The sequence below is a fragment of the Chlorocebus sabaeus genome, chromosome 8, assembly GCF_047675955.1.
Source record: "Chlorocebus sabaeus isolate Y175 chromosome 8, mChlSab1.0.hap1, whole genome shotgun sequence".
In the NCBI taxonomy this organism is placed as follows: domain Eukaryota; kingdom Metazoa; phylum Chordata; class Mammalia; order Primates; family Cercopithecidae; genus Chlorocebus; species Chlorocebus sabaeus.
This window is the reverse complement of record NC_132911.1, coordinates 94,942,177-94,958,062: the sequence shown is the minus strand read 5'-3', so window position 1 is coordinate 94,958,062 and position 15,886 is coordinate 94,942,177. Positions and strand designations below refer to the sequence as shown.

The following is a 15,886-nucleotide window of genomic DNA, read 5'->3' as shown; positions in this document are numbered from 1 at the left end:
TATAAAATATTGCTCTAGGAGGCAGAAAAAGACTGAAACCTCAATTTAGAGTGGATAAATCAGGAAAAATAATTAATGGGTCAACAACTATTCATTGAGTACCTTCTGGATAGATGGACTTCTCATTATTACCATGAATGTTTAAGCATGTTCAATTGGATATAAAAATGCAATAGGAAAACTGACATTTCTTTCTCAAAAGTTAGGAGTTGCTAAGACAAATGGTTTCACCGTATTTGAAATAAAATGAGGTCAAAATTCATTTTCAAATGAGAAAAAAGTGCATTTTTCATTGTTTATGGCCTAAAAACAACTAACAAAAGTGTCACCCTTGAATTACAAGGGATAAAAATTTATGCTCTGGAAAGTAATATTTTCAAAAAGTCAGAGGTGACCAAAAGCAGTGTGTAATAACCAAAAAATTTAATCATAGCTGATATATTAAAATATTTATGATAGCAATCAGAGTTCACTTAGTTCAAACAAGTTCAGCAGGCACAGAGCACAAAGAAAGAAACAAGAGAGAACAGGTTTTGAAATTCTAAAAGCAAATCTTTGAGTCATTTGTATAATTTAAGTTTCCAGTTACTACAGATTTTACTGTCTGCCCATATTTTTTCTATTCCCAATAGCATAAACAACATTATTTTTCAGTTATAATGAAAGTTGACTCTACTTACTCCTGATGGAAATATCTGAATAATATTTCCAGCTATGTCTAGGATTCTTAGTTTTTTAAGATCACAAAGTTCCTGTGTCAGAAAACAGAAGAGAGAGATTTTTTTAATCTAATATTCAAAATCATAAGGAAAATCATAAATTTTTTTAAAGCTCCAACATGACGGAGGCAGCCGTCTTTCTAATCACTGTACCGACCAATTCTTCAGTACATCTTCCCAAGCAGATCCCCATATCCTGGACTGCCAGATATCTTTGAATTCTTCATTTCCTCTGACCACTCTGGGGCAATGTAACATGGCCACTGTGAGTTACACTACTTCTAGATTCAAATCTCACCTCTGGCAGGTACTATAACTATGGGCAAATTTCTTAATTTCTTTGTACTTCAATTTCTTCATTTGTAAAATGAAAATGCTAATAGAAGCCCTTAAGTCATATGGTTGTTGAATTAATTAAATGAGTTATGAATCTGAAAGTGCTTACTAAAGGCCTACTATGTAGTGAGCACTCAGTAGACATTGTCAATTATTAAAAATAGAAAGATGTTGAGAAACAGAAAACAGATGTAATCCTAGAGTATTGTCTCTATTAAAAATTCCACCAGGATTTATTAAGCATCTACCTTTTACTTAGCCCTGTGCTAACACAACCCTTTCCTTATAAAAGAAGATCTGTTACCGCCTCTATCTACATGCCAAATGTGACTGCTCATTACCATAGTAACCACACAGTTGTTATAATGCATCTGGGTTCTGGTGTTTCTACTAGCAAGCAAAGGATAAGTATTATTTCTTTTTAAGTGGAAACGTTAAAAAAAAAAAAATTAAAAATTGAAAAATAGAGGTATGACTTACTAAACAGTCCCAACCACTTATAGTGATATTTCTAAAACGTCACTCATATATTGATGATCATACCTCTCCCTAGGGAGACGATATGCCTCTTTAGTCATGCCAGTACTCTTCCTCTTCAGTTTTGTCACATGTTATCTCAGGTTTCATTCTCTGGAAGCAGATGCTGAGATGGAATTTGGGGTGCTAAATGTTTATTAGGGATCACCCCTGTAAAAGGCAGGGTCAGGAAGCAGGACTGAGCAGATGGGGAAGTTGAGGTGGGATTCAGACACAATAGAATCTTGTTTAGGTGGGTGGGGAGCTCCAGAGGGCTGTTGCCCATCCAAATTCTTCTCTATCAGGCAGAAATGGCCAAGCCTTTATATCCCTCCCTTGTTAGGTCACAAGATGCAGAATGCTTTAGGAAGAGCATGACCTTGGGCAAGAAAAGAGGCTCTCTGCAGCTAAGGCAGACCCTGAAAGAGCTAACAGCTAGAGGCTGTCTGCAATCCCCTTCCCTACAGCTAGGCAGCAAATCCTTGAAGGGAGTTCTCTTCTTAATTCCTACATAATCTTCCATTGCCATGATACTCTCCTTTGTATTGTATTAGCTGCAGAGATTTTCAGACTCCAATGTGTTCCTTCAGTATCTCATGTTATGATATAAGGGTTTCCCACCCTACTTGAAAACACTTCATAGCATTACTTCCATTGCTGTCGACTCTTTCATTTTCATTTGTTCATTTTTGCTGCCATGACTGCCACTATTATTGCTGTTGATATTTGTTGCTGCCTTGTTCTAATCTTTGCATGTGTATACCCCTCACGAGTATTCAATGAAGGTTTAAAAACTCACAAATAGGCAAGGGCAAAGTTGTGCTATGAGAATGAGAAGTGTTAAGAAGGGTTAAGGAAACAGTGACATGTGGAAAATTTGGTATTAGGAGGTCAGGAAAGGCTTCCTGGAAAAAGTGAAGTTTAGGCTGAGATTCTTTGAGTTCTTTGGAACAAATGATGTTCCATTAAGAGCAAACAGTTGTTTGGGATAGAACTACAAGGAGTCTAGTGTGATGGTTAATTTTAGGTACCAACTTGACTGGATTAAGGAATACCTAGAATGCTGGTAAAGCTTTATTTTGGGTGTATGTGTGTGAGATTGTTTCTAGAGGAGATGGGTGTGTGAGTCAGTAGAAGGAGTAGGAAAGATATATCTTCAGTATTGCTGGGCACCATCCTGTCAGTTAGTGACTTCGATGAAAAAAAGGGATTTCCTCTCTCTTCTGGAGCTGGGACACTTCTTCTTCTGCCCTTGGACCTCAGAACTCTGGGCTCTCCAGCCTTTAGACTCTAAGATTTACACCAGTACCCTTCCCCTCCAGCCACCACCACAACCTCCCGGTAATCAGGCCTTTGACCTCCAACTGAGAATTACACCATTGGCTTCCCTGGTTCTGAGGCTTTCAGAGTTGGACTCAGTCACACTACCAGCACTCCAGGGTCTTCAGCTTGCAGATAGTCTGCTGTAGGACTTCTCAGTCTCCATAATTATGTGTGCCAATTCCCCTAATAAATCCCCTGTTATCTATCCAGTTATCTGTCTATCTATCTATCTACCCATGTAAGTATGTTATTAGTTCATTAGTTGTGGCCTTCCAGAAAGGCACACAGCCAACCCACAATTCAAGTAGTTGAATACCATCAACTACTCGCTATCCTCCTGCCCTGTCACTTCCCGCTAGTGCCTCTCATCTGCCATATCCAAGAGGAAACCAGAAGACAAAGGAGTTCACTGCTGCCCACACAGGTCAGTCTCCCAAGCAGAAGGCAGGACAGAGAGTGAATATGAAGGAAAAAAGGAGGAGAGCCAGTACACATTCCAAAGCCAAAATGAACTTGTATTTTGTTCTGTATACATGGTTACCAGATAAAATACATAATGCTCACTTAAATTGAAATATCAAGGCTTGGCACGGTGGCTCACGCCTATAATCCCAGCACTTTGGGATGCCGAGGCGGGCAGATCATGAGGTCAGGAGTTTGAGACCAGCCTGACCAACATGGTGAAGACCCGTCTCTATTAAATTACAAAAATTAGCTGGGCGTGGTGGTGTCTTCCTGTAATCCCAGCTACTCAGGAGGCTGAGGCAGGAGAATCACTTGAACCCGGGATGTGGAGGTTGCAATGAGCCGAGATCGTGCCACTGCACTCTAGCCTTGGCAACAGAACGAGACTCTGTCTCAAAAAAAAAAAAAGAAAAGAAAAGAAATAACAGACAAACAATAAATATGTTTTTTAGTCTATTCCATGAAATATTTGCAAAATACTTATAGCAAAAAAATTTAATCATTGCTTGTCTGGAATTCAAATTTCAGTGAGCATTCTATATTTGTATTTACTAAATCTGGCAGCCCTAGCTATGTGGGATAATTCAAATTATAGCCTTCCTCTGTCATAGGGATTTGGGAACTGACTACATTTAATCTGAGGGAAAGCAAGTGGTGGCTTATACTCAGATATCCAAATCTAATCTATAACCACCTCCCATCATGTTGAGTTCTTCTCCAACAACAAAGTGGTGTGGTTCCACGTTTTGCTCACCTCTGGCAAAACTCCAATGTTGTTTCTGGCTAGCAAAAATTTCTGAAGCTTCTTCAAGAACTTAATCTCTTCAGGTATGCATATCAGCTGATTGTAGTTAAGTTGAAGTTCAACAAGATTCTTAAGAAAACAAAGTTCTCTAGGAATGCTGACTAGTTGGTTATAATTTATACTCATGTAAGTAAGACTTTTTAATCTAAAAAAAAAACACCAAAGTATACAAATGAAACTCACAAGAATAACAGAGTCCATTATATAGGCCCAACTTAGCAGAAGCCATGTGTAAGTTTATTTTTTGTAGCTCATCTGAGCTTTCTTCAGTCAAGTGTTTACAACTATTGTGAATCATAAGTATAAAAAGTTTTTGCTGAAATTTAATTTTTAAAGACCTTTTGTAATCAGATGGCTTATGTTAAAAGTATGTTAGGTAATCAAAACCTAGATTTAAGAAAAAGAAAATTCTATTTCCTTCCTTTATACATTTACATTGCTCATATCCAAGAGAAAGCTAGAGGACAAGGAGAACATGGACACACCTATGTATACAGATCGATACAGGTACAGGCATAAGCATACATAGACATAAATATACCTAGTACCAAATAGATATGAGTACTGCTCAATTGCTGTGGAAGTTCAAAGATGAATCAGCCACAAATTCTGCCCTTTTGGATGTCATGGTTTAGAAGGAGATATTAAATAGAGCCATAAATTGAGAACAGTAAATATCATTGGCTAAGGAGAAAAAGGTTAAGGAAATTTGATTCTGTAATTGCAGATATGGTTCCTGAAGCATATTGCAAGTTTTTCTAAAGAACTGACATTTTAAATTTGGCCCTGAATAAAAGAACTTATAAAATAGGGCAATAAGAGAGAATAGTAAGCTAAGAAAAAATATTATGAATAAGGAAGCAGAAGGGAATTAACATTACTAAGCACAACTACATGCCTGTGCATTAAATTTAATCATCAACAAAACTCTGAGACTGGAATTACTACTCTTATTTTAAAAGTGAGGAAAATAAAGCATTAGAGGCAGTAAATAAATTTCCCAAGTTACCTATCTGGTAGGTAACAATGTCAAAATTCTAATGCAGGTGTGTCTGTTTGAAAAGCTAAGAGTGAAAACATGTAATGATCTCAAGGTTGAAGTGTGTTAAGACTGAAGTAATGTAAGAATGAGGGAACTAAATTTTTAGGCAGTTGAAAATGGGAGACTGGAGGTTAGGAAGTCATCAGTGCTAGCAAAGGGAATTTTAAGGATTCTATAGATTTCTCGATACACAGTAGAAGCCATATGAATACATGGGACTGACAGGAAAAACAAAAGAAAATAGGCAGAGAGAAAAGAGAGGAAGCCAATAGAAAGATTCTTGAGAAATATAAACAACTGACCATTAAAAATTAAAGGCACCCAGCAAAGTTATGACCAGAGAAGTAGAAGAAGAACCAGATTAGCAAGGAATCTCTGAAGGTGTGAGAGAAGAAAATTTCAAAATTGAAGAGATGGTCAAAAATTTAAATGTTAAAGAGTGATAATCCAAACAAACAAACAAAACTAGTAGACCTAACACACAGTCACAAACTACCAAGTCAATATTTTAAAAATCTATTGTATCTCCATATTGTGGCCACAAAATATTGGAAAATAAAAGTTTAAGATTTCCATTTATAGTAATGTATAAAAAACCCTTCATGAAGTAGTTAAGAGTACATATAACAAAAGACATGAGGGACCTCTACACTGAAAACTATAAATCATGACTGAGAGAATGTAAAGGGGCTCTAAATAAAAGTAGAGATACATTATATTCAGAAATAGAAAAGAAAAATATTGCTAAGATATCAACTTTTTAATATTGATCTAAAGATTCAATAATAGATCCAAATAAAAATTTTGACAGCTTTTTTTGTGTAAGACTTGACTCGGGCTGGGTGCTGTGGCTCATGGCTGTAAACCCATAACTTTGGGAGGTGAAGGTGGAAGGATTACTTGAGCCCAGAAGTTTAAGACCAGCCTGGGAAACATAGTGAGATCCCACATTAAAAAAAAAAAAAAAAAAGATAAATCAATTTTAAAATGTATATGGAAATTCAAAGGGCTTAGAATAGCCAAACTATTATAAAGAATAAAATCAAAAGACTCACATTACCTTATTTCAAAACTTACAATGCAGCTGCAGCAATCAAGATCGTATGGTATTAGAGAAATGATAGTGCTATGGTCTGAATATTTGTGTCTCTTCAAAATTCATATGTTAAAATATAATCTCCAATGTGATGGTATTACGAGACGGGGCCTTTGGGAGATGATTAGGTCATGATGAGGGGGTAAACCTCATAAATGTAATTAATGTCCTCAAAAAAGGCCCCAGAGAACTCCTTGCCCCTTCTACCATGTGAGGACACAGTGAGAAAGGTGGCACTCTATGAACCAGGAAGTACACCCTCACCAGATATCACATCTGCCAGCACCTTGATCTTCACTTCCCAACTTCCAGAACTATGAGAAATAAATTTCCATTTTACTCCTAGAAATTTAAACGAAAATGAAATTAAACATGTTTACAAAAAGATGTGTACAATAATGTTTAATGTAACTTAATTCATAATAGCCCTAAACTGGAAAAAACCCAAGTATACATCAATAGGAGAAAAGATGAATAATTTAGGGCATATTCCCGCAATGAAATGCTACTCAGAATAAACAAAATCTACCAGGCATGGTGGCTCATGCTTGTAATCCCAACACTGGGAGGCCGAGGCAGGCAGATCACTTGAGGTCAGGAGTTCGAGACCAGCCTAGCCGATATGGTGAAACCCCATCGCTACTAAAAATACAAAAATTAGCTGGGTGTGGTGGCAGGCACCTGTAATACCAGCTACTCGGGAGGCTGAGGCAGGAGAATCACTTGAACCTAGGAGGCAGAGATTGCAGTGAGCTGAGATCGCTTCATTGCACTCCATCCTGAGTGAGTAGGGCCAGACTCTGTCTCAAAAAAATAAACAAACAACAACAAAAAAAAAAACCAATGAACTATTAATAAATGCAACAGTTATGTGAGTCTCAAAAATTATGCTAAGCAAAAGAAGACAGACACAAAAACATATATACTATATGATTCCATTTATTTAGTTCTAGGAATGGTAAAACTAATTTGTAAAGAAGACAGAAATCAGAATATTGATTGCTTATGAGAGGTAAGAATTCACTGGAAGGGTGCACGAGGAAATTTCTGGGCTGAAGAAAATGTTTTACATGTTATTGGTGTGTGTACATTTGCCAAAATGCATTGAATAGTTTTATGTAATTTTTATTCAGCAGGAAAAAAAGGTCATTATACTTGACTATGTAAAGGACAGTAACGACTTTTGAAAATGATCTACAGTAGAATGGAGAAGACAGTTTTGGTTACTGTAGCCTTGTAGTATAGTTTGAAGTCAGGTAGCATGATGCCTCCAGCTTTGTTCTTTTGGCTTAGGATTGTCTTGGCAATGCGGGCTCTTTTTTGGTTCCCTATGAACTTTAAAGTAGTTTTTTCCAATTCTGTGAAGAAAGTCGTTGGTAGCTTAATGGAGATGGCACCAAAACAGAGATACAAATCAATGGAACAGAACAGAGCCCTCAGAAATAATACCACACATCTACAACCATTTGATCTTTGACAAACTTGACAAAAACAAGAAATGGGGAAAGGATTCCCTGTTTAATAAATGGTGCTGGGAAAACTGGCTAGCCATATGTAAAAAGCTGAAACTGGATCGCTTCCTTACACCTTATACAAAAATTAATTCAAGATGGATTAGAGACTTAAATGTTAGACCTAAAACCATAAAAATCCTAGAAGAAAACCTAGGCAATACCATTGACATAGGCATGGGCAAGGACTTCATGTCTAAAACACCAAAAGCAATGGCAACAAAAGCCAGAATTGACAAATGGGATCTAATTAAACTAAAGAGTTTCTGCACAGCAAAAGAAACTACCATCAGAGTGAACAGGCAACCTACAGAATGGGAGAAAATTTTTGCAATCTACTCATCTGACAAAGGGCTAATATCCAGAACCTACAAAGAACTCAGACAAATTTACAAGAAAAAAACAAACAACCCCATCAAAAAGTGGGCAAAGGATATGAACAGACACTTCTCAAAAAAAGATATTTATGCAGCCAACAGACACATGAAAAAAAGCTCATCATCACTCGCCATCAGAGAAATGCAAATCAAAACCACAATGAGACACCATCTCATACCAGTTAGCATGGCGATCATTAAAAAGTCAGGAAACAACAGGTGCTGGAGAGGATGTGGAGAAATAGGAAAACTTTTACAGTGTTGGTGGGACTGTAAACTAGTTCAGCCATTGTGGAAGACAGTGTGGCAATTCCTCAAGGATCTAGAACTAGAAATACCATTTGACCCAGCCATCCCATTACTGGGTATATACCCAAAGGATTATAAATCATGCTGCTATAAAGACACATGCACATGTATGTTTATTGCAGCACTATTCACAATAGCAAAGACTTGGAACTAACCCAAATGTCCATCAATGACAGACTGGATTAAGAAAATGTGGCACATATACACCATGGAATACTATGCAGCCATAAAAAAGGATGAGTTCATGTCTTTTGTAGGGACATGGATGCAGCTGGAAACCATCATTCTCCACAAACTATTGCAAGAACAGAAAACCAAACACTGCATGTTCTCACTCATATGTGGGAACTGAACAATGAGAACACTTGGATATAGGAAGTGTTCTCACCTCACACACCAGGGCCTGTCGTGGGGTGGGGAGAGGGGAGAGGAATAGCATTAGGAGATATACCTAATGTAAATGATGAGTTAATGGGTGCAGCACACCAACGTGGCACATGTATACATATGTAACAAACCTGTACATTGTGCACATGTACCCTAGAACTTAAAGTATAATAATAATTTTAAAAAAAGAATGGAGAAGACAGAAGAAAATTTACAATGTGTTACACAGGAAGCAAAAGCAATAGACACAGGACACTTTAGAGAGAGATAATAAGGAAGCAAGAGAGAGAGGAAAGAAATAGAACAATGGAGAGAAACAGGCTGGAAAGAAGGGAATTGAGGGAGCTCAAATTTCTCAGGAAAACAGGAAGTGAAGTTCTTTGCAGTATAAAGGGTCAAAGAAGGACAACTCAGCACTGAAATGGAGTGAAAATGTGTGGAGCAGATCCTGTGGGGAAAGGGGGAATTTTCCTCATTAATCATTTTTATAATCATTATTTTTATTATATCTGATTTACTGTATCATGGGAGTTGGCTTTTCATCTTTTTTGTTATTTCAAGTCAATAAAATGAGCTCATCCTATTGTTCATTTGTCCATCATTAATTTGTGTGAGTAAAGAGGAGAGAGAGAAACAAACATCTGCCATTGTTTCTATTTCCACAAAGCAAGGAGATGTTCTACTTTTCCAAAGAACATCTACAGGAGATACACTTGCAGCTTCTCCCTGACATCTGTCTTCCCCAGAAGACTGAAGAACAACTTCACTGATGGACAAATTTGGAGAAAGAACTGAGCCTGCCAACTTAGTCCCTTGCTCTCTCTCTCTCGCTGTCTTCTAAACTCATTCTGTCACCAGGATGCCCATGCTGTCCTCCTCCTGTGCCTGTGCAGTGCTGCCCATGACAGAATTGTTTAGGTGTAAAACTCTTACCTGCCCAAATTTGACTCCAAGTCCATGAATGGTAGTTTAAACAAGTCAAAAATCAAAACTCCCTTTTCCCTCTCCTAAGTTCTAAATAAATTGAGAAATAAGATATAGGATTTAGAGAGAAGGAAATTAAACATCAGCACAGAGCTGATATGATCACTCTGAGTCCCTGCTAGTCCTCCTCTGTATTAAATATTCCACCCCTTCACAGCCTTTCCTGCTGAGGCTGCTGCTTACTTCATGGCAGGGCAAGAGGAGAATGTCAAACTACACGTGCTCAATGCTTCACCCAAATCCACTAAGAAATCATTCTTTTGTCTCTGGAAATGAGTGAACAAAGGAAATGGAAAGAAGCTAGAATAAAAATAATAACCAATAATAATAAAAGCAAACATCCATTGAGCACCTACTCAACCCTAATACCTTTTATGTCCCAGGCTCAACCCTAAATATATTGTATGAATTCGCTTAACCATCAAAACAGTCCAATGAAGAAAACACTATCATCATCCTCATTTTGCAGATGAAGATGCTAAGATATAGAAAGGTGAAGAAACTTTCCCCGGCTCCGAAAATGGAATTCTGCTTAGACAGATGATCAATTAGTCAATATATAGGATATGGCCAGAATACAGACAACCCAGAGTTAACTATAAAACAGAATAGACCTATACGCTTTGCAATCCTACTTTTTTTTCAGTGAAAGCATTCTTTCATCTTTGTAACATACTCCCTTAGATTTACATGATTCCTTGAATATTGTAATTTGTATTACAAACAGAGATAAGTGTATGAAATTGTGAAATCATAACATGTTATAGCTGCAAAAACTTTGAGGTTCATCTATTCAAAATTCTTTCTTTAGAGATGAGAAAGCAGCAGTTCAAAGCAGTTAACTTACTTGCCCAAAGGCATACATCTAGTTGCACAGAGATATGCCCTGAACCTCATTCACGAGATCTCCCAAGGGATTTTTAAAATTATATCATCATCAATATATAAATCGATTGATAAGCTGAATTAATAGAAAAACAAGCAGACAACTATTAGCATGGCATTTTCATTGCTGCAAATATTTATCTTCTATAGAAATTAGATTGATTCAATTCTTTTCTAGGTGCTCTGACTTAAAATATTGCTTTCCTTATAAAAATATATTTGGAAAAAACTAATGCATTGGCTAGAGGTACAGAGAAGTAAATTGGAATAGATGTTAGGTGCTGCAGAGAGCCCTGTGTTGAGGACTGTTCAAAGTTTTGTATTCTCTTTTAAAACTCTGGATGCTCTTGCTCTGTGATACATCTGTTTCTGCTCAACAGGCAATAAAGGGAGTCTCCAAAGTAAACCTGAACAGAGTTCTCTCTCCATCTGTCAGAGGAAAAGCCCAAGAGCATGTTTTGCCTACAGAAGGACAAGGCTCTCAGCTGGCTCCAGAAAGGCATTCGGTCTGTGCAGATGTGCAGGATAAGGAAAAACAGCTTTTTTTTTTTTTCTTTTTTTTTGGTTAATGACAATAGAATGTGGGGTTTTTAAAAATGAAAATGACATAGCAGTTTTAAATCCTTAGTTTTTATATTACGTTTTCCATCAAACTCAAAATGGTTTACAATACACATGCGAAATAACATTTAATGTGCCCAATTCTGTGGCTATCCAAGCTCCAAGAACCTCAGAGGTGGGAAATCAATGAGACCATCAGCTTTAGAACTTTATGTTTCAAAGTCCAATGTTTACACTAAAGATTACCAAGTCATGCTGTTTCTCATCTCTCCAAAGTGTTTAAAGAATCATCTGCTTAAAATTAGTGGCTTGCCTCAGTCCTTCAGATCCCTCTTTGCTATGTATAAATCCCACAGGGACTTGTTGCTAGGCATAACGCTTTCAAATGACCAGGGTGGGGATAGAGGAGGGGCGTGATTGTTAACCAAGTCTTGCTATAAACAAAATTACCTGCTGACTTCTTGAGGAAGCTGCATAAGATGATTGTTGTTCAGATTAAGCAGGATTAAATTTTGTAAGCCATCTGTTAGAAAAATAATTTTAGTCACTTTAGCCATCTGTTAGATAATTTTAGTCACTTTCTACTTTTCTACATACCTTTATTTTCCTTCTGGTTATTGCCTTGGCCAAGGCTTTTTTGGTGGTGGTAACAGAAACCCTCTTAAACTAGCTAAAGCAAAAAGGAGTGATTTATCACAAAGTTACAGATCTAACTCACATCACTGTGCCTGAGGAATGAGGATGCAACTAAGCTCATCACAAACTGGAATCAGAAGCTAAAAGGCACCCAGAACCTAAGAATGTACTGTCTGAATATCTCTGCAGAAAATATAGTTTAGTTCTTCATTACAGCTTCTCTCATTTTCGTATTTATAATATCTTACTCGCACTCTCTTTCCTCCCTACATTCTCTCTTTTGAACATGTTTGCTCTATTTTTCTATGTACTCATAACCATATTACAACTTCTGAATTTGAATGTTCACAGACAGGAAAGACAGAGCTTTCAAACTCGCTTGTCCACAGGAATCAAAATGATAATCCCATGCCATGTCAGACAGGGCCACCACCATTCAGCCAGCTCTGGCAATTGTCATACGGGAATGTAACTGCAGTGTTGCTAAATCTTTCTTTTTTAAAACAGATTTTTAAAAAGAGCCAGAGATCCAGACTTCTATGTGAACTCTCCTGATTTGAAAACATGAGCACCTAATTCAAAGATTTTTAAAGGCCAACAAAATAGAATCCATTTATTTATGAGCCAGATTCAGTCCATGGGCCACCAGTTTGCAACCTCTGCCTAAGGTCATGTAATTATCTCAAACCAATTAAACTGTTTTAGACTCTATCACAATTCCCAAGAAAGAGAAAATATGACAAGCTTAGTTTGGAATACAACTCCAGCCCTGATCAATTTGCTCTGGTCAGGGAAACAGGGTCATGTAATGCAACAAGGTTGTTCAGACCCATGCTGGGCAGCATTAAACTCCCTGACATCAAACTACTTCTGATCTTGAATCATCAGGACCTGACATAGTACATAACTTAGGTCAATCACATGGGATTTTCGAAGTTCAACAACCCCAAATCAAGAATGTTCCCAACTCAAAGAAATAAGTGTTTGAAATGATAGCTATGCCAATTACCCTGATCTGATCACTATATATTATATGTATCAAAATATCACTATGTACTCCATGAGTATGTACAATTGTTATCTGTCAATTAAAAAAACAATTATTTTTAAAAAGAAATATAGACACTAAAGACATTCAAGAGCACTCCAAAAAATTTTTACATACATATATAAAATATATCTATATAGATATAGATACAGACATATATATACCTAACTTATCTCAAATTTAAAGGCAACATGATAGAAAATTCCTTATAGAGCCTTAATTAGTATAAATTAGTATGTTCAATATTGTTTATGTATATCAGGTTGCACTTACATTTGTCCCCTCAGTATAGGTCATAAAATATTATTATCTATTGATTTGCATGGCCTTAACTTTTTTAGTGTAAACTGTTTTCTTCCAAGGTAAATTTGTAACTGAATTCTGGTCTATGGCTTTGCATATATAATGTGTTCAAGTATCAATAATTGTTTGTTACATCTATTATTTTGGAAAAGAATATTTTTCCAAGATATATGACCTAAGATTTTAAAGTACCTTTAAAAAGACAGTACTAGAGTGTACTTGTGCTATTTGCCAAATATAACCCCTAATTTATTGCTGCATGTGGTAATGCAGTTAATAAACTCTGTGTGAAGATGACAATGATTATATATAGCACCTGTGCCTCAAAAGTTCATAGAAATTTATAAATTTTATAATATTTCTCTAGTTTTACTACTAAGGACCAACACAGAAAGTGGTGAAGTACCTTGCATTAGTTGATAAAGCTATAAAAGCCATCTAGATCGCTTTGTCATACATTTGTCCTTAAGCCCACTCTAGGAATATTAAATAAGAATAGCGTCATCTTGAATGGAGAAATTATTACTTAATGGGAAAAGGAAAGAAAAAAATGCTACTTATTGGATCTCATATATTTTCTTTAAAATGTTCCCCAAATTGATTTAAATTTAGTATCTTGATCAAAAAGTGTGACTTAATATCTAAGACAGAATAAAAAGTGAAAAGAACAAAGCTACCGTAGACCTTTACTTGATTTGACTTTCCAATAGAATTATCTCTGGCTCAGGAAAAGAGTCCCCAGATTCACTATTTGACTTTATATTGATTCTACAAACAGGAAAATTCATTAACACTGATGCTTACTTATTTTCTTAGGTCTACATGTAAATAAACATATGATACAATACTTTTTAAAAAAAATGCTGTCTCCTCCTATATTTCTTTTTTTTTTTTTGAGACGGAGTCTCGCTCTGTCGCCCAGGCTGGAGTGCAGTGGCCGGATCTCAGCTCACTGCAAGCTCCGCCTCCCGGGTTCCCGCCATTCTCCTGCCTCAGCCTCCCGAGTAGCTGGGACTACAGGCGCCCACCATCTCGTCCGGCTAATTTTTGTATTTTTTAGTAGAGACGGAGTTTCACCGGGTTAGCCAGGATGGTCTCGATCTCCTGACCTCGTGATCCACCCGTCTCAGCCTCCCAAAGTGCTGGGATTACAGGCGTGAGCCACCGCGCCCGGCCATTCCTCCTATATTTCAAGAGTAGTATGTAAATATCTCCCACAAAAAAAAGACTAAACATGCAAAATTCTTTTTCATTTCAGTTTCATATTATTAAATATGAGAGATTAAATTTGGTGCTATAATGTTGCTCCTTGTTGACTAAATTACCACAGGCTCCAGGTGCAAATCTGCAGATCCTATTTCCAGATAAATGGAGATTCTTCAGAGATGTAAGATATTTCATCTCTTCCGGAACTTCTTCTAAAAGGTTGTTTCCCAGATTTAGTGTTGTCAACTGCAAACATATAGAGGTTTAATGGACTCATGTATTATCCAACTTCAAATGAAAAAAAGAAATAATTTAAGCCCCCTTGCTCAGATCTATGTAACCTAAGAAAACTTCAAAATATTTTAAACAATTATTTCACTTATACCTAAAATTATGTTTATAAATAAAGTTCATTTGAACTTCATGCTCACTTTGTTAATTAAAACACAATTTAATTTTTAATTAGAGCAGTTAAGTTCATTAAAATTATATTACAAACCATCCCAAGGATATGTAAAACCACAATTTATAAATGAATGATCCATTTATAAATCATTTGAGCAACTTAAGAGTATCCAAACCTTGTGACCTATAGAATCAAACTATTAAACACTCAGCAAAGGAACTAAGTTACTGAAAACAGAAACAGAGCCAAAGATCTGAGGTCCTCCTGACATACTATTCCCAAAGGAGCTATCTCATGTAGGCCAATAAGACCACTCTATTACATGTATACAGCCTCAGGAGGGTCTTTAACTTTGATGTCACTCTGTATGATCACAAAATTTAGAAAAGAAACTATTGAAATGGTATAATGAGGGTAGACAAGATCTACCCTACAGTTATCTGTCCTACAGAGAACAGATTGGTCAGGCCCAGGAAGAACTCCACATAAGGGGAGTTAAAAAGTTCCTCCTTGATGTTGTAATCCAATAAATCAGTGATACAGGATTGTTCCCAAAAATATAGTAATATTCTTTGTAAAATCTAATTGTACTTTCCAAAATACAAAGAGTCTTTTATTTTACTCCCAAACATAATTTACTATTCAGGTTTAATTACCAATTGCATACTTTAGAATTTTAATAGTAAGGCCAAATAAAAGGAATCTTGGAAGTTTTAACAAACTAATGAATTTACATAAAACTAAAAAATTAAGAAGAAAATTTAAGCCATTTATATTTAAATGTCACCTAGTACTTGTTATTGATATAAGACAATGATTTAAATTAATACAAAGAAATATACATTGATATTAAAATGAAATTTCTCATCCTAGGAATTCATGGTAAAGGTTTCACTTGCATATGTGCTTTTGTCTGAGAATTACCATTATCCTAATTTATAATAGTATAATACATCTACTACCATGTTGGA

General features: G+C 36.3%; 1 protein-coding gene across 1 annotated transcript in view; it reads right to left on the bottom strand.

Moving 5' to 3' along the window:
* Positions 1-15,886, bottom strand: part of LRRC69 (leucine rich repeat containing 69) — a 129,789-nt gene that overhangs the window by 76,374 nt on the left and 37,529 nt on the right. The window contains exons 3-6 of the mRNA XM_008001060.3: positions 14,629-14,755; positions 11,767-11,839; positions 4,114-4,309; positions 681-752 (exon numbers count right to left, since the gene is read on the bottom strand). Coding sequence (XP_007999251.2) covers positions 681-752; positions 4,114-4,309; positions 11,767-11,839; positions 14,629-14,755 — 468 coding nt within the window. The remainder of the gene's footprint in view (positions 1-680; positions 753-4,113; positions 4,310-11,766; positions 11,840-14,628; positions 14,756-15,886) is intronic.